Source organism: Ceratosolen solmsi, unplaced genomic scaffold (assembly GCF_000503995.2).
Source record: "Ceratosolen solmsi marchali unplaced genomic scaffold, CerSol_1.0 scaffold1, whole genome shotgun sequence".
In the NCBI taxonomy this organism is placed as follows: domain Eukaryota; kingdom Metazoa; phylum Arthropoda; class Insecta; order Hymenoptera; family Agaonidae; genus Ceratosolen; species Ceratosolen solmsi.
Window position 1 is genome coordinate 13,701,630 of NW_011948415.1, and position 20,129 is coordinate 13,721,758.

The 20,129-nt window shown below is 29.9% G+C and overlaps 1 protein-coding gene across 1 annotated transcript in view; it reads right to left on the reverse strand.

Annotated features, from left to right (window-relative positions):
- Positions 1-20,129, reverse strand: part of Mmp2 (Matrix metalloproteinase 2) — a 263,189-nt gene that overhangs the window by 145,208 nt on the left and 97,852 nt on the right. The window contains 1 exon segment of the mRNA XM_011508124.1: positions 12,376-12,557. Within this exon segment, the coding sequence (XP_011506426.1) occupies positions 12,376-12,557 (182 nt within the window).

The following is a 20,129-nucleotide window of genomic DNA, read 5'->3' on the forward strand; positions in this document are numbered from 1 at the left end:
AAAATTCTAGAATTTCGTCATTTTTTTTTCTTTTTAAATTCATATCTCTTTAAAAAAAAATACGTTCACTTAGAACTTTGAACTTCAGAAAATACTTGTGAAAACATAAAAAAACAAATAACTACTGTGATGTATCCATATGAGTCGGCCTATGACTAGTTCAACAATCTTTACTACATTAAGTAAAATATATACTTATTCTCTGTCATAATTACATAATTCTGTTTATTGTATCTATTGTTTGGCATGAATAATAGATTGTCAGTGAATAATAGATCATAATTTTGTTCCTGACAAAGTGTCATAACTGTAACTGAGAAAGAAAATTAAAAAAAAAAAAACAAATAATGGCAAACAAATGTTACAAGTGCATGCAATCAGACGAATTAAAAAAAAAAAGGTAAACAAAACTTTTAATTCCAAAAGCAATTTTAATGTAATTGAAAGTATATATAATGTTATTTAATAGTCTTTTTCGATTCTTTCGTTTCAAGTATTTTTTTAATGCAAATTATATGCAGTATATTTGTCTAAAATATAATATTGCAATTTTACATATAAGAAAAAAAACTTATGTTCCAAGTAATTAGTTTCAAATATCTGCATACGATGAAAGAATAAAATTACATTTTCACTTATTAATGAAATAATTTATCATATTTTTTCATAATATTTTGCTAATTATTTATATATATATATATATATATATATATATATATATATATATATATATATATATATATATAAAAATATAATTAACAAACTTAATAGAACATAATAACACTCAGCTTTTTAATCTTATTAGATAAACCATAGGAAAGGGACGAGCGTTGAAAATTTTTAATTAAAAATAATAAAAAATACTACAAAACTTATTTACTGTATCAATTATTGTTTTATCGATCCGGAAAAAAATCATAAAAGCCACATAATTGTAGTATAGGTGAAAAAAATGTAAGTAAAATATCATGTTACGGATCTAACGCAGTCGAGTTTCCATTAACGATTTTTTTCTTTTTAAGCAAAAAAGTTAAGGTTAATAAGTGTCTGTGCATATTGCGCATATGTATATTGCAACGTATATGTAAACGATAATTTTATTTGACCTATAATTGTTAGAGGATGGTTTTGGTGCATAGAGAAAAAACGGTTGGATATAGCATAAAATTTTGTGTCTCTAGAGTACAAAATTCGACGTTTTAACAAGAGCTTAAGACATCATTAAATTCGATTGTGAATATGATTTACTCTCTTGTAATGCCTAAAAAATGTGCTTCCAATACTTAAATAATACGTAATATCGAATTTATTCTAAAAATCTAGAAATATTTTGTCATTATACAAATAAATCACTAGCGATTGATTAATTTTCGTAGTTTAAATGAAAAATTAATTTTTTTTTTTTTTTTTTTTTTTTTGACAATAACTAAAATAGCATTATTTTATATTTTATAATAAGGTATTTGCAAATGATTTTAAAAGACAATATTAATTTAAACAATATTCCAAATGTGCTTTTACTCCTTCATTTTCTACATGTTATTTACTAATATTTTCTGTTATTTAATCGTCAATTTTCAGAACTCCAAGCTCCTACTTTATTGAATATTTCCACTATAATTTCTAAAATTATAAAAATTAATAAAATAGATAAAGTATTATTAATATTGAATAAGTGAGTAAAGGATGTTTGCTACACACATACACAATTTAGATATTATCGATTGCCTATATAATTAATTAGATAATAATAAGCCCTAGAGAAGAAGATTATTTTCTAAATTTTAGAAAATATATCTGTATTAATGAATTTTAACTCAATCAGAATTTTCACAGTTATTTATGGACTTGACATCATACTTTATATATAAATGTATATTAATTTGTTAAAAATTAAAAAAAAAAAGAAAGTTATCTAATTTCATTAGATATAAAATTTTAAATAATTTTTTTTTATCCTAACTAGTATCGAACAATAATCATCTGTTCAATCATGGAGAATCGAATACTTTTGAATGCATAAACTTGAACATTATAAAGCATTTATAGATTAATCGATATAAATACAGCAAAGTTAGTAGTTTTAATTCAAATTTTATCGATGAATTAACGTCAGCGAATCTATTATTCTTCAATTTTAACCGCAAGGTAATAATACATTAAATAAAATTGTTTTTATACTTCACCAAAGTAAATATACTTACAAATCTTTTGAATAAAAAATCATCTTTTACTTTCTTCGATTAAAAATATAGCAATGGAAATTATTATACTAATAATACAGAAATAAATTTCACTTATTATACACTCATTGCAGTAATTAGTTTAATCAGTTGTAATAATATTTCTACAAATCCAACCCGTATTTAATGATTAACTTAAAGTCAAATACAGTACAAATTTACTTTTGTAAGTGCTATAATGTAATAATAAATGTATTTCATCAAATACCGATTATAAAAAATAAAATTTTCAGATAAAACATAAAGAAATTATTTGGATTGGAAAAAATATTATATATATAAAGTAATAATAGGTTACATAGAGTAGAAAGAGGTGATGTCCTAGTTGAGTTATGATTAAGTAAATTTAAATTACATGGATTAAATGTAGATGCCAAAATGGAACTATAAAACTAAGAATAAATAAATGTCGTTTAATGAGTATATGTGTAACGACTAAAGAGTTCAATCACTTACCAGATATAGAAAAGAATAAAAGTATAAAAGCGATCGATTATATCCACGCGGCGCATTTAGTACTCGAGTCTCTAGCATGAAATGAGAAAAGAAAGGAAAAGAGATGAGAATGATAAGCGAATGAAAGGAAAATGAAAGGAAGTAGTTCTCATTTATCCCCGAGTGCCGTTCGCGCAAGGATTTTCCTCGCGGCCTATTCTTTTTCTTCCAGGTTATATTAGTTCATTCACTGTTCTGCCCACTAACAAAAGCCTCTTCTCTTCTTCTTTCGCAATTTCAATTCCCTCGTTGATTGCGAAAAATGTTTCGTACGCCCTTCCAGTCTCGCGCCTCGGTCATTTAATCTTTGACAGGAACGTATTCAAGTGGCAGGTCGATTCGCCGCGAGTCACTTGCGCTATCTTGACATATAAGGGAAGGGACGAGAAGGGACAAAAGAGATGGAACGAGAGGACGGACGGAGGCTACTTTTGGTGCTTCTGGGAGTCTTGGAAGCAACGAAAGAAAAAGTGTGGCGCACCCGTGTATGTGTCCTCCTTGTCGAAGCTATCGTCATTTGTTTTGTCATTGTTTGTGCTTGAGCTCGCGGCATTTCACGTTTTCTCGTTTTCCCACTGCGAATCACCGTGGACACTAACTAGATTTTCCGACTCGTTTCGAACAATAACTGACAAAACTACGTAACTGCGCCATATAATAATGCTAAAAATTAATTTTTCATTATTTATTCATTATTTCACCGTATTGGCTATACGTTGAAAATGATAATCAATAGCTAATCATACATAAAAAATATTTTAGTGTAATTTCACTTTCATGACTTAAGAAATATTCCAATTATGCGCATAATGTGATAACATTTATAATAATATCACTGCAAATGTTTGTTTGACAAATCTCGATAAGAATTTTAGCGAATTATGTTTATAAAGACTGCGTAGCTTTGAATTGAATCACTTAAGATTAAATAACATAAAATAAATTAATATAATGATTTATATATCTAAGAGTAAGGGGAAAGTTTTTAAATTAATTTAAATAAATAATAAATTGCTATCAGACATATGCTAATGATACTTATCTTAACGTTATTTTACATTATCATTTTATAGTAAAGTATTAATTACAATTTATATTTTCACAAAAAATTTATTTTGCCTTTGAATATTCTAATTTACGAGCTATAAAAGTACTATATAACTAATATAGCATATTATTGCAATAATTTTTTACATACTTATTTAAAATTATACTGCCACATTCAAGATACTTGAAAATTAAAAAGAAAAAAAAAATTTATGTTTAAAGTACGTCTATATTCATAAGATTTTATTATGTTGAATATTCACTTGCTCGTAAACGTAATAAACATTGTATGCATAAGTAAACAGTTGACTTGGCGAATGCGTACTAGATTTTTACCTATATTATTATTGTTATATTATTATTGTTCTTGTTTTTATACTTTATAATTAAATATTTCATTGCGAATTTGAGAATAAAAATAATAATAACGGGGTTGAACAAAATGATATTTAAATTTGAGGACATACAAGAATAATTACAAGTTGCATATTCGAATGTGTAAGTTACAAGTTACAACTATAGTTACACACAAGCATCGAAAATGTAAATTTTAACGTATGGTAGATTAAATCAAAAGACAAGAATTATCTAAAACTGATTTAATAGGCTGCAAAAGGTAATATTAATAAGGTTTGCCGACTTTCATGAACCAAACAATATGCATTGTGGAGAAACATTAATAAATTTGCTAGAATATTAGAAAAATGCATATGAAAAATTATAATCGTTAATTTATACAGTGTACTGAAAGATATTCAATTTGCAATTTATAAATTTATCTTGAACTGAATTGCTTTAAAATTTAAATACGCCTCACTCTCGAATAGGGAATTAAAAAATTTTCTAATTGCCAAATAATCGAATATATATAAAATAATAAAATACGAAGAGGCTCGTTATACATAGAGTTGCCAGATAAGCAATAAAAATAATATTCTTTAACCTTCTTTTGATATTATTATATCTATACTTCTACCGAATGAAATTATCAAGCTCCTACGGAAGGAAGTTTCACTGTTATCGAACTTTTATCCTTTATTCTCTTTAAGATATATAAATTTGATAACGAAATGTATATATATATATATATATATATATATATAGATATTTGTACGCAGTGAATTACAAACGAATTCATATACCGTAAGACTGTGATAATTAATACATACTTTTAAAAATATTGGACACTCGGTAAGAAGAATATTTACATAAAAGTATTCCGACGATTCGATGTAAGAATATTATTAAAAATATTACACTTACGATTAATCGCTCGTTAGAAGTAAGTAAATAATATACACAATTAACAAAGCCATACGAATGGGATAATAGTCCACATTAATATATATATATTCGAATGATGAAGTGTATGGCGCCATCTTAAATCAAAATTAACTCCACATAACTTCATGTATAGTATTCCTGACTGACCGACTGCTTCAATGCGACTCCATCAGTAAAGAAGCGTTTGTAAAGATCGTTTTTATCGATACTGACACCATCATTGCTGTCCAAAATTACAATCTACGTAGTTTAATGAAAGTGTGAAGCTTTTAATGCAAAAGGATCCGATTTACTAGTTTTGTCCTACCTTACAATCAATTGCCGCTGCATTCGAATTATTAATACTAATTTAGAAATGAATTTGCCCCTAGTATTTATCGATGTCTTAATAGTTGGTTCTTCTACTCATTTTATTCGTTATAATTATTATATGTTGAGATAGAATTACGATAATACCGTTTCTCTCGTTACATTTTCAAAACCAAATTAACAACGATTACATCTCTGTCAATGGATTGAATGGCTATTCGTAAATTATGATAGAGAATAATAATAAGATATTATTACAAGGAGAAAAAAAGATAAATAAAAGAAAGAAAGAAGTGATAAGGAGTTTATTGAATATGCACACTGCATATCGCATATACTTAAAATATTTCAATTAATTATCACACATGTAAAAGAGCATTGAAAAGTTTTTGTTTAGTAATATATAATGAGATATATTTTTTAAAATGTTATTATAATGTATCACATCATAATACATTATATTATTTATCTTTTAATTCACCTGGCACGTAGCATAAAAATTATACGCATGAGATATTAAGTAATTTTAATAAGCTAATACAATATCGTTTGAGGTAGATTAATAATTGACTCAGACCTACGCGATGTCACAATCTCGTAAATATCGCTTTCCCGTCAAAATAACCTCCCGATTAATTGTTTCATTTATTGCAAAGCTTCACAATTTACAAAATATACGCATTTTAAGAAAAATTCAATTTTTCGAATAAAGCTACTTCAAAAAGTCGTCTACGAATTAAATAGTTCATTTTTTTTCTATCTTTCTTTTTTGTTTTCTTTCTTTTTTACCATCATTCCACATCACCGAGAGACAGACCATTCGTCGTTAAAAGCAAACAAAAGAGGACTGAAGGCGGCGCCCCATGTGGCAGGGACAAAAAAGCTCGATTAACCGGTCTCTTCGTCTGTGCTCTGTCAAGAAAAAGCTCCGACGTAAAATCAAATTGAAACTTTACGTGCGCTAAGCACCCGAGTTGCGCTTCTTATCAAATTGTAAATACAATCGTGGAAAACTATCCTGTCGCTTGAACGATTTAAAATTAATTATGAGGTTTACTTTAGAATTCGCGACTATAAACGATAAATTTGAGTATAACAGTACTAAATTGAAATACTTTTATCTACGTCGCTGTATTTATTTCGATAAATAATAATTTATATAATTTATTTAAATATTTTTTAAAACTTTCACAAATTCTACCATTTTTTATACATTGGCTATTCTATGTATGCTTAATGTATATATATATAGATATATCATTGCTAAATATAAAAATTAACTAAGCCAAACTAGACTAATTTAAAAGATACTTATTTAATATTTGTGTAAATTAATGATACGCGTTATAATTAATAACAAAAATTCTCACCTCGCTTATCCTTACAATAAAATAAAATTTAAACATGAATAATTTTTACTTCCATTTTATTCTATAGAATAGACAATTTGCTTAATGAACAAATAATAATATAGGACCGACCGAGCAAATCTAAACCTGATAAATAATACGTAATATTTGAGATTGTACTTCTATTTCATAAAAAATATCTTGTTCCTGTAGTAAAATATAGTAATGCAGTTAAGTAAATTTTACAAGTTTATATTAAGGATAGAAAAAGTTTTGAAACATATGTTGTAAGCAAACGTAAATTTTGTATATTAATTGTAGTAGAATAAATCTGAAGATGCCCGAGAGCTCAGAAAATAATCCGTCTTAACTTAATAATGTTCAATATTTAATGCAATTTTATAGTTTAATTTGATGTATTAGCAATGCTAATTGAAATGCACGACACAAATATTTTATCCTCACATACATTCAGTCAATCTAATTTGTAGGAGTATATAATTATATATCTTTATATACCTTTACTGAGATTTATTAGAGTAGTATGTATTTTGATTCAAACGTCTTTTCAGTCCTAAATAAACGAAGAAAAAAAAAACTCACACACATTTCACATGAACAAATGGTAAGCTGCAGTGAAAATCAATGATAACAGCAGCCTTAAATCAATTTTAATTCATAGCTTTACTCTGTAAGTGTGGATCTTTCCAAGTCCATATAACAGCGACAAATCTTAAAACCAAATTTTCATATTATCTTTTCTACTATGACATTTGCATACATGAATAATTTCGAAAATATATCTGGCAATCACATGGCTCTCGACTATAAATTGCTTTGTAACTTGCACAAATATTTAGAAGTGCAATCAAATTGTTTATAAAAAAAGAAAAACACAACATCTTAATTTATTCATAATTATAAACTTTATCTCTTACAATTTTTAAATGTATTTACAATGTATCCATGTGGAATAGTATATTTTGCATTTATTTATCATAGCACTCGCAAAAATATTATTGGTTATATAATATTGGTTGTAAAATTGGTAATAATCTAATAAGCTCGTAATTTATGATACGATAAGATTTATGTGACTTTTATTATAAAAAAGTGGATAGATATATTGATCATTAGATGAGTTTAATGCGTCTTCGAATGTAAATAAATAAAGCTCACTGCGCGTTTATCAACATATATCCAATTTTCTTCCAAAACTTAAAATATATTGAAAGCGGCCGTGTCCGATATGCCAGTTCAATTGAACTATTCGAGATTTAAAAAGCCCGGTTGATGCATAAATGACGAAATAAAGAAAGAGATACAAGATACACTTGTAGATTTAGATATGAAGCGACAGCAGAGTGAGAAGAATAAACAAAAATGTAAAGAGCTATCGAAGGAAAACATTTTCGTCGTCACGGTGCTCCTCCTGTTAGAAGGTAGTCAAAGCCTTTTTTTGGTTACGGAACAAGGGGCATTGTTCCCTCGGGTATTTCGTTATTAAAAGAGAATCAAAAACAAAAACAAAACAACAACAACAACAACAACAACAACAACAACAAAATGAGGCGGCTTGGGAAAGAGGGCAACAGCAGCAGGAGTGGATAATCTCCAGAAAAGAAGAGTTGAACTGCCGTTTTGAGTTTTGTGTTCTCCGCCTTAGCATACTAATACAAAAATCAAAAAGATGGGAGAAAGAAGAAATTATGCATAAGTATTTTCAATTTTTTATTTGATTAATTATATATCTCCCTCGTTTATCCTCTTTTCATGTCAATTCTATGAAATAAATTCTATGAAACTCACCAACCTATTAGCTACGTACGAAGAGAAGCTTGGTTGACTTATATTTATTTATCATAGTATTATAACAATATTTATATAAAGAAAGTCTTTAATAGTAAATAATATTCGTTATTATACAGAGAACATAACATAATTCGAAATTTGAAATTTTAACAATATTACATGGCATATTTTAATACATTATACGTAGCGATAAATATCGACAAAATCGATTAAAAATAGCCACTAAATATGTTGAAATTTATTAGAACTTAATTTTATTTATTAGATAAATTTATTAGAATTTATTAGAACTGACTTCCAAAAGACTTCAATTAATCTAATTAAAATAAATTGACTTATATTATATTTAAAGTGCACGTATAATAAAATCATTTAATAAAGGTCAATTATGTTTTTTTAATTGATATTCTAAAATTATATAAATATAAGTTATATCATTTATTAATTTATTTTTATTTTTCTATTAAATCTATACAGAAGCTCTAATGATTATTTCTCTTAAATTTTAATCGATATTAGATTTTCATTAATATCACTTTAACATTATGTATTCAATATTCAGTTATTATGTATTTATTTATCCTTTGATCTACGTGTCTGGATAGTCAACATTGGTACATATGATTTAATTACACAGAGTGATGGATACAATTTCCAAGTCGTATTATTCAAGTAATAAAATTAATAAATTATCATCAATTTTTATTGTATTTGTTTTTAAGTACTTTATGTCGAAGTAAATTGCAAGTTTTAACTTTTTTGCTACAATAGAAAAATTACTTAAATCGACTATAAGTTTCATAATTTATTAACTAACATAAAAGTGTAATTACCAATTACTTTAACATATATAAAAATATATTATTAATAATATAAGAGTTATAAAGAACTTTAAAAATATTCTTATATAAAATAAATAGGTGAAATATCTTTGAAAATGAGTGTGCCAAGTTTGCCTGATAATTTGCAAAGAAAATGATTTTTTTTTTGTTTGTTTTTTTTTGTTTGTTTTTTTTTGTTTAATATATATATAATTTATGAATTAGAATTTTATAAAAAGAATTAAAGCAATTTATTACAATTCTACTTTGAAAATTTTACTTTCTTGCTGACTAAAAAATGTAATTTTTATATATTATTTCAATATATCAATAATAGTTTTCCATTAAGTTAAGAATTTTTCAACTACATTTATAATTTAAATAGTACATCTTTCTTCTAAAAGATGCCGTACTTTTGGGTATCTTTCTCTACATAAATATTCTTATTCTTTTTAAAAAATAATCATCATATCTATATTTGTGAACGTGTGGGTGTGCGCGGATGTGTATTTTATATTTACATGCAAACAGAATACCGTCAATGATAAATAACTTTAATTTTTATGTTTTCAATTAATTTTTTGTTTCATATTAATATACAAAGCCATGCTAATATTATTCTAATGTTAAATAAATTTTTAATACAGCAAAATATTTATGATGTAAAATTTTGTGGAATTACGTTTGCTCATCGTTAGAATTTCACTAAGATACTTTTATAAATTCATTTGTTGTCCAAGATTTAAGCCATGGATTATCTGGGTTAATAGTTGCTCGACAAAAGCGCAATAATCAATAGAGATTATTATGTCACGAATGATAGGATAATTATTTCTAATCCATAATTTTCGATTATACATTGATATCTGATTGTATTTCACAACAACCTATGGTTTTTCTTTATCTTGAATTTAATAATTAACGCCTCATCGTGAATCACCATATCGTGTAATAAAATATTAATAATTATCTATTGCATGTAATTAAATGTGTTTTTTGTGCGTATGCCTCCGTGTCTGTGTGTGTGTGTGTGCGCGCGCGCGCGCGCGTGCCTCTGGATCTGTATGTGTGTATGTGTGTTTTTGGGTGCATGCCTCTGTGTCTGTGTGCGTTCGTGCGTGTGCGTGTGTCTCTATCTGTACCCCCTGTGTGTGTGTGTGTGTGTGTGTGTGTGTGTGTATATTTCTCTCTCTCTCTCTCTCTCTCTCTCTCTCTCTCTCTCTCTATGTGCGCGCGAGTTCATACGTGTGAATATAATAAGAGAATACGATAAACAGCCTATCATTAGCGTCTACGTATATTATTTTTCTGAGATTGTTGCATAATTAATAATAAATAAGATCCGTGCCTCTGCCTCCTACTCGGTTGTCATAATGAAAATGCAATTGGGCCAAATTAATTATTTGTGGCACAAACGTTCTCGTTTTCCAGCTGCCACAATGAAGACGAATAAAGTGAAAATAAACCCAGAATAATACGTGGAAAAACAAAATCGCACGTGCACATCAGTACGTGGAGGCGAGCTGGAAAAAAGTAGTCGATGGTCGGCGTACGAGAAATATTTCGCGGACCTTTGCAAGGCATCTATCCTCCACTGCCATAGTGCTACGTGACGGGCTTCCGGGGTCGGCAAGACATCAGACTTAATTTACACGAGCCTCTAGCGCCCTCTCCCCCCATCGTTCTATTTCAACTATCTATCCTCTCTCTCCTTTCACCCTACATTCTCGCTACTTACATCTTCCGTACTTATTTACTTTTCACGTATTGTAGTGGGAATGGCATGGATTCGATAGCCAGAGAAAGTTATCCGGAACACGGCATCGGCGCTCACAAACTTTGCCATCCTTACCTTTCCTACTATACATTTGGTGCTTAAAGAAAAAAAAAGAAAGAAAGAAAAAAATAAAAAAAAATAAAAGAGCTAGCTACAGAGATGGTTGGTAATCTTGTTGGAGGATTTTTGGTTAGTAATCTGTTTTGCGCTTATCCAAGTTTCGAAGCTCAAAGGTATCGTTGGTTTCGTGGAATTTGTGCCGTTGAAAGTTTTAATATTTTTTGTTCTCGGTTACACGGTTTTATGTATTTTTATGTTTCTTTCGAGAAAATCAAACAGTGCAATTGATATGTTTTGGTCCAAGTCGCGATTACGCGATTAATGTAACATCATCCTTCCCTACTAAATTCAAATTAGCGTCAATTCTTCGAAGTCAGGAAAATCAATAATTCGCAGTCGATGACGATGCCAATGCATTATTATTCAACGTCAAATTATCGTTATCGACATTTTAATAAAAGACGTTTCAAACAACGCACGACCGATTGCAAAACTAGCCCCCCCCTCCCCTACCCTACCCTCCCCCCCCCTCTCCCCGCCCCTTACACAGTCGCATGCAATTCTTCTTCGTTCACAAAATTTAATCTTCCAATCGACACTAAGGTTTATCCAAATCTAAACTGAACTTTCCCATCTCCTTCAATACGAACTCTACAATAATCATTAGGAGCACATATTAAATACGACAGAGAGCCGCCTCGCATCAATTACTTAAAATAATCACCATCGGTCAATTATATAAATTATTCCGAGGCATTCGGTCGTGGGACGTTTATCGAAATTAATACCTTCCACTCAACATTTCACCCGACACGTGATTAACGCGACAGCGAGCAGGGAATCTACAACTGCACAATATAGCCGAAATGGCGGGTGCTAAATTAATAAAGCAAAGCTCTCGACACGGCACATGTGCACCCGGAGCTTTAAGCACGGCTGACTAGCGTCGATTCTCCACCTCCGCGGATATTATTTAAACTTGGAATTACAATGGGCGGTAGAGGAGGAGGAGCTGATAACGCTTGCCGAGAAGCCGGTTAACAGTGCTTAACCGTGCGACCGAGGAGTCCTCGTGGCTAACGTCGCTTATCAGGCGGCAATCAGTGATTCGAAGGGAGCAAACAGCTCCCTTATCGACCTTCAAGGGGCACGCATGAATTAAGCTCGTTAACACCTACCTCCAAGTGAGATTGAGATGCTTCCAAGGTGTGCCGTGGAGCGTGTAGCGCTTGTGTCTCCGCAGCGGACTCGAGTCCTGGAGCCTGAGATCCGGCTTATCCGGCAGGCCGCATCTCCGGCTCACCATCAGCATCTGCGTCCTGTCGTCGACTTTGCCCGTCTCGGGAATGCCGCCGAACCTCTGCAACACGTCAATCCATCCAATCATCAATCGTCGCCACCCCGGCACCACTCGCCAAGCCGCCAAGTGCGGCTGAGATTTCGACGATGTGGCCAGCGGAGCGAGAACCTCGATAGCGAGACGATCGAGGCACACTCACCGGCCATCACGAGGTTATAGCCACTTACGAGAGAGAGAGAGAGAGAGAGAGAGAGAGAGAGAGAGAGACCTACAAGTTTGGCCTTTCCCAGGGTAATCGAGTAGTCGCCTCCGTGTGATTATACTGCTCGACGCATAATAAATTTATGGATATGTTATAAAGTCTCGTGGCTGGCAAACCGAATCATAAAAAATAACAACAACAATCAAATGACTTTGTGAATTTGCGCGTACGACCGGAGACTTTCGAAGGGGTATTTTTCCGGATTTTCAAGTCTTCGAGCCGAAGAACATAGAATAACCAATGGCCTTTTATATAATCATTCATTCGACTATTCTAACGAATGAATGATTATTTGTCCAGAGTCAAAAGCCTCGTACGTGATTTATCTCCACTCTGTCCTTCTGCCATCCAGTATTTAATAAGTTTTTGTTTTTTCATATATAAATTTGAAATTTAAATCTTAAAAACCATTTGACCTGCAAATAATACGTTAATAAATCGATAGCCCTCGGTATTGGCAAAAACATTGGCCTTGAATTTGTTCGTTGATTTGTAAGTTTGAGCGTGTTGGTTAAGTGGCTAATATTTAATTAATATTAAATTAATGGCGTCTAAAAAAAAAAAAAAAAAAAAAAAAAAAAAAAAAAAAAAAAAAAAAAAAAAAAATAAAAAAACTCAAATATAACACTGTCAACTATAATTTACATGATATTCTTAAAAGTTCGTACTGGTAGATATTAAATCTGCTCGTTGAATTCATTCGTTGCACAGAACATTATATTGCCTGTTTTTTGTTTAAAATTTCTTTAACATACAGTAAATTGATAATAGTATGAATATAGTTAATAGATTAGATTAATGTATCGCAGCAAGATTTTCAATATATTCTGAAGATTTTAGAATGTATGGGTTTGTGATGTGATGCATATCGAAAAGAGTGATGTTAAATGTATTCGGAAAGTAAAATTATAAGCATCATCATACATGCCCATCTTTTCTTTATTTAAAAGATACGACAAAAGCGCATAATATTCTTTCATTATTGTTTTATTTTTTTTCTAAGCCGCATCGGAGAAAAACAGTTTACAACTGCACCACAGCCGGATACATAGTTTTTGCTGCTTATCGCAACAAATTTCCCTTACAAAATTCACTGTTAATACATATATATACGCCCATGGTCATAAAGTAAGAGAATTTCGTTGAGATTACATCAACATTATCCTAAAAAAGTTTATTTAATTAACTATATACTTTACTCATTTGCAGCTGTTCAACGTAGCATCTATTTTTTGCAGATAATTTTGCGTTCCGTAAGCGTTAAGCATAAGTGTTTAGAAAAGTTTGAATTCCCTAGCCTCTGTTATTATATAAGGGTTCTTATAAATAGTTTACACAGTTTTACCTCCCCATACGTCGAGCTTCATATCAATTATTCTCATTCCATAGGGCATATTTAATGAAAGAATATTCATTCGGCTTATTTTTCACATCTTACATGCCACTTTACTGTGAAAATGAATTTTATACGATTTTAACAAACTGCGCAATCTAACAGATTCAAACGAGCGGTTTAGAATGAAGCGGTTTAGAAAAGAAAATGGTCCATTGTAATTATTGAAAGTATTTAATAAATATTAATAGGCTAATAGCCATCATAAATGCACAATAATATTCGATAAAATATGAAAATTCGAACGAGTCAGTTGTCAATTGAGAATATTATTCAATTGAATTGAATTGTATTTGAGAAACTTTCATTGAGAGACTGATATATACAATTGCAGCAATAATTGAAGAAAGAGGCGGGTGAAAAATGATCCAAGTTAAAAGGATTCGGTAAACACAAAAGCATTTACTAGGCAAGCTATTTCAATGCCAGGGAGAAATTTTCAGAAATTCTCCATAAAGCATGGATAATCATATTTGCCTATGGCTACGGCCAATTTCAGAGTCAAATGAGATATACTGGACGGTCCACTGAAACATCGAATAAAAAATCATGAGAAATACATAGAATCATGAGAGGCGCGCGTATATGGCAGCACTGCAAATAGGAAATAATAATGAAAGCAGACGAAAAGTATGTATTGAAGTTGCAGGATACTCTATAATATAAATTCAATGATACTTTGGCATATTATGTGTAGAAATATAGACTTAGGAAATAAACATTTGATAAAATTATTTTCCTTTGACTTGTTTTTTCTACTTTTGTCAAATAGACGTAAAGATATTATCGAGGGGAAATACTATATGAGCTATTTTTGAACAGCAACTCGCTCTAAATAACTTTTATCTACTCTTAATTCATGTTTTATTCACTACCGAGTAATGCGCTTCAATAGTTATATAAACGAGCGTAATGTTGCATAAAGGATTTTCTTTTATTTATTTATTATTATTTATTTTTTATTATGTAAAAATACTAAATTGCATAGGTAATTTATTTGCTTTTAAATGTACAAAAGTTCTTTTTTTAAAAAAGATTGAATAATTTTAATCCTCACTAGCTTTTCTCATTAAAAACAAAATTTATCGTCAGCATGAGAATGCGAGTGAGTGAATGGGAGAGAAAGAAAAAATTATTTGTATAAATTAAAGTTTTTATAAATTCCAAAGGTTATGTCATGAACAATTAAATATATGTAGAATAATAATTGATATCTTTTTGATATCTCAATTGCATTAATGTACATTTTAAATAATTGATAAAATTTGACAATATTATGAAATACCTGTTTTAAACTATGCTACAAATAAATAAAACAACAATAACATTAGTATTAATAATAATAATAATAATAATAATAATAATAATAATAATCATCATCATCGTCATCATCAAGCTAGGTAATTCACAAATTGTTACAAAAGTTCTATGAATTTCAAGTTGAGAGTTGAAAGTGAACATTACGTTTCCATCTCGTTCAATGTGGTCTCATGCTACATCACATTGATGATATAAAGTTCATGAAGGTCATAAAAGTTCTTACAGTTTCATTATAATGGAAATTTTTTACCGACTTAAAGATATATTTCAAGTCGTTCATATTACTATTATAAAATGTCCATAATTACTCTTACAACTTTTTTAACGCAAGAATACGTTTCCTATTTCACCCATAATATTCAAAATATTCCTTCCAATAATATTGGTCTTTTAAATTAAATACCACCAATTTTTAACAATAAAAAAAAAGTCTACAACCAAGTTGAATATGCAATTTCATATTCGTCATATTATATGTATAAAGTCATTAATTTGATTTTATTGCAAAAATATAGTATATATATATATATATATATATGGAAGTTAATATGTATCTTGCAGAGTGCGGATTTTAATAAACTTTTTACTTAATAACATGCAAATTTTCGATATTAGTAGCACCACGTATAACATACGGCAATGAGAAAGTTTCAATTTCAGCGACAACGTGAACATTTGAAAATACGATATACAGAGAAATAAATAAAGCACGAGGAAGATACAACTTTTATGCAAAATTCAGATACTCGTATAAATATGTAGATTTTGTAACTAAAAATCATATATAATATTCATGATGCTCTATAAATTTGTAAATTCATCGTAAGAAACAAGTATCCGAAAGTGAATAGTAACTCGTGCAGATTACACAACACGATCATACAATATTGAGTTTTTATAATTGCAGTTCTTACAATTAAGAACGATTTCAATCGATCGCTTCAAATATCGAAATCTTGATATTATCACGACGAGACAGTCTGTCAATATTGCTTTTTACAAAGTAGAAAAGAGAGAGAGAGAGAGAGAGAGAACCAATGCTTACATGTATGTAATATTCGGAATTATAGGATTTAGGCAAATAGGGACTTTAAGCGTTGGAAGAAACATATGAAGGAGGGGGAAGTATAAGGTACCAAGAAAACAGGATGTCGCATTGACCAGTCCAGAAGCGATTGCCGTCGCATTTCAAATGAAATGGCTTTCGGTTCGGCAAGCCGAAAGAGGGCGAAAGAAGTAGAGAGAGAGAGAGAGGCAAAAAGAGCAAACGGTTAGGATCAAAATCGCGTACCACGAGCTCGTTAAGTTTCTATTCTCGGAGGAAAGTCTCGGGCGCCGTGAGGCTGTAGCGAGTGTACCATTGTGATCGTCCTCTCTTATGTTTCCGGAAGGCTGAGAGGATCAGAGTCCCGCTTCGATAAACACCGACAGAGCGACATAAAGTAGGGATACCGTGAAAGAGAAAGGAAGGGAGATCAGAGGAAGAGGCAAAAACAATCGACCAAGTTGAAAGAGCGACTGCGCGCCCGCAAAGCGCGGGCAAACTCTCATGGTTGAATTGCTGAAAAATCAAAGAGACTTCTTATCCATTTTCTTTTAATTTATATTTGATGAGCAAGAGCTTATGCAGGCGCATCTCGGATACAACGAGAAAGCGAAAATGACTGAACTTTGACAAGGATGTATGGATAATTTTCGCTGTGGTATTACCACTCTTTCGTTTCTCTTTTAGCCAAATTAAAGTATTTGGCTTTATGCATTGTAAGATGCATCGCGATAAATGTTTACTCCGAGAGAAAGTGCAAACTGTTTTTTTTAGTCACTTAATTTCTATATAAGGACATTGCAATTTATGTACAACTATTGAATTCGATTATACGGCGAAATGGAATATATATGTTTGAAATGCTTTATGTTCGAAAAAGAAAGATGGAAACTACTTTTCATGAGATAATTGTTGAATTCCCAAAGCTTAGGCGATCTCTTACTAGTATTGTATAAACTCTAATTATAAAGAATAATTGCTTTCACGCTAATAGTTAGGTAATAGGCAGAACCAACAGAAGCATCAAACGATCGATTTGGAATGATATAAATCGCCCGTGATTATTATTAATAATTTATTTATTTAAAATTATATTTCTCTTAATTAATTTGAAATATAATGATCGAGCTCCACTTTTTCGTTAACACTTTGTCAATATTTATTCCCTAAAATACAAATTGCATTTTCGTATAAATTTTCGGCTATTCTGTAGATACGAATTATTTATCAGTCAATTATTATAATAATTTTTATAAAAGATTTCTCTTGAAAGTTCAACTGTTCAATTTTAAACGCTTACATATAAATTGAAAATATAAAATTTATTCAGTTTTCTTTATAAACGAAATTTGAAGAGCAATTGATTTTTCAACGTCAAAAATATCATGCATTAATACAAAATTTATTTTAATGTGAAAACTAAATTTACTTTTAACACAAAATAAAGCATTTCTTTAAATATACTATATATTTCGTTTATCGATAAAAAAAGAAGAAAGAAGAAAGTATTTTAAATCTGTATATTTTAAATCTAAATATAATTGTAAATGTTGAGAAAAAAAAAATTTTTTTTTATAATATTGTAATCGTATACATTCTAATGGATTATATTTAACCTTAATATTCCTAAATAATTCCCATTGTCAATTATTACGTTTGAAAATTCATCAGATTTTTTTATAGCTGACATTACGCTTCTTTCGACTTCTTTTCGTTTGTCTTTAAAAATACGACAATATTGTTTATTTTTACTTCACCGAATCCTATTAAAATATTTACAGACCCGTAAAAGCAACAATTTCGTAGTATATTTTAAATATCTCACTATATTAATTAATCACATTAACGACTAATGGATTTCCATCATTAAGAAATAATATAAAAAATTCTCTAGTACATTTAAGATATGTAAACAAGAAAAATATTTGCTGGAAGACGATTGACAGATTCCAATGTCCGTACTCTATTGAAATCTCTTATTTCATCTAAAAAGCTTGAGAACATCTTCTTATTCGTGAGAGAGAGAGAGAGAGAGAGAGAGAGAGAGAGAGAGAGAGAGAAGTAACAGGACCGTCGTGCTAATTTTTTACTTTATGCAAAGCATACATGTTTTCACTGAGATAATAATCAAATGTAACACTAACAATAACTTTGAGCGTAACATTTTTTTTATTAAATCATGAACAACTCAATCCAACTTATTTGTTATATCAGTCATGTTTTGATAGAATTTGGAGTCTAATTCGGCAAAAGAGCGACTAAAAGACAGAGATGAGGGAATTCATGCGCGCGCACACGTATATTTGTACAATTAATATAAGAAGATATCGATTAAGAATTTCTATTTTGTTCCTGTAATTATACCATATTCTGTAATTATACCATTCCCATCCATAGCTGATCAAGATCACAATATCGCTTGATCGCAATAACTGTACGGCAGAGCGGAAAATAGCATCAGATGCATATTTAATGAGCTTGAAACCAGTCTTCACTTAATAATGAGGAATGAAGTTCAATGGATAGTATTTCACGAATGAAAATGCTAGACATTCTGAAATAGTTAACCATAGACTTGAAAAGCAAACGGCTAACCGTATCAACATACTCTACTCTAAAGATGAAGATTATTTTTCAAAAAAGTATCTTCAACCAGCCAATTGACAAATTTTTTTTTCATCGTAACAAGGAGCTCGTAACACATATAAATAATATTAATATATAAACGTTTCATGATGTAAATTTTTGAATTTTATAAGCAGCGTTGTTGTCGATTAAATATATTTTTATATAATTTGTTGTTTTGATTTAATTATTAAATTTAACAATATAAGAATAACATTAAATAAGAAATTATAATGATTCTATAATATTTGATTCTACGTATTGGTTTTAACGTATTCAATACTCGCATTATAACTATGTACAACAATTTTGAATTCTCGTGCATAAATATTTTTATTTTATTTTATTCTGTTTAGTTATTTATTTATGTATTTATTAAATGTCGAATAAAATTATAAAAATTACTGAAAATTAATCGCAAAAACGAATAGTACGGCTATCTACGGAGCTAAATTCCCTCCCATCACACTTAGTAAAACCATTACTACGTTTCTTTCTAATATTGTTGCTTAAACCATTGTGAGCAAGTATTGTGAGCAACAAAAAATGATCAAAATTTTATCAGCTTCATTCGCTATTATTGCTTATATAAGTTTTGAAGCTCTGAATGTGCGAATTAATCACTCCTCGAGTTATAAACAAATTTTATGCGAGCCCAGATTTACGTTAAATAAATAAGATAAATTAAATTTAATGCTTCTTTCAGTTCATATAAAATCGTAAACTCGAAATTTCAGTCTCTTTTTCAAGTCAAATGGAGCCGAGTGAAGATGCCTTTATGCGACTAAATAAATTAGTAATTGAAAGAGCCAGGCCAAGGAAATTTTATTTCTGAATAAGCTTTATGGATGTCAGTGAGTGACGCGACGCAGAAGAGACTAAGAGGTAGAAATATCGAGGGGTCAAATTCGGCAGATGGGCCGGTAACAACGAGATAAAACAAGCGAGAGGGAGAGTGGTCGGGACGGGGCGGGGGCGAGGGCGATG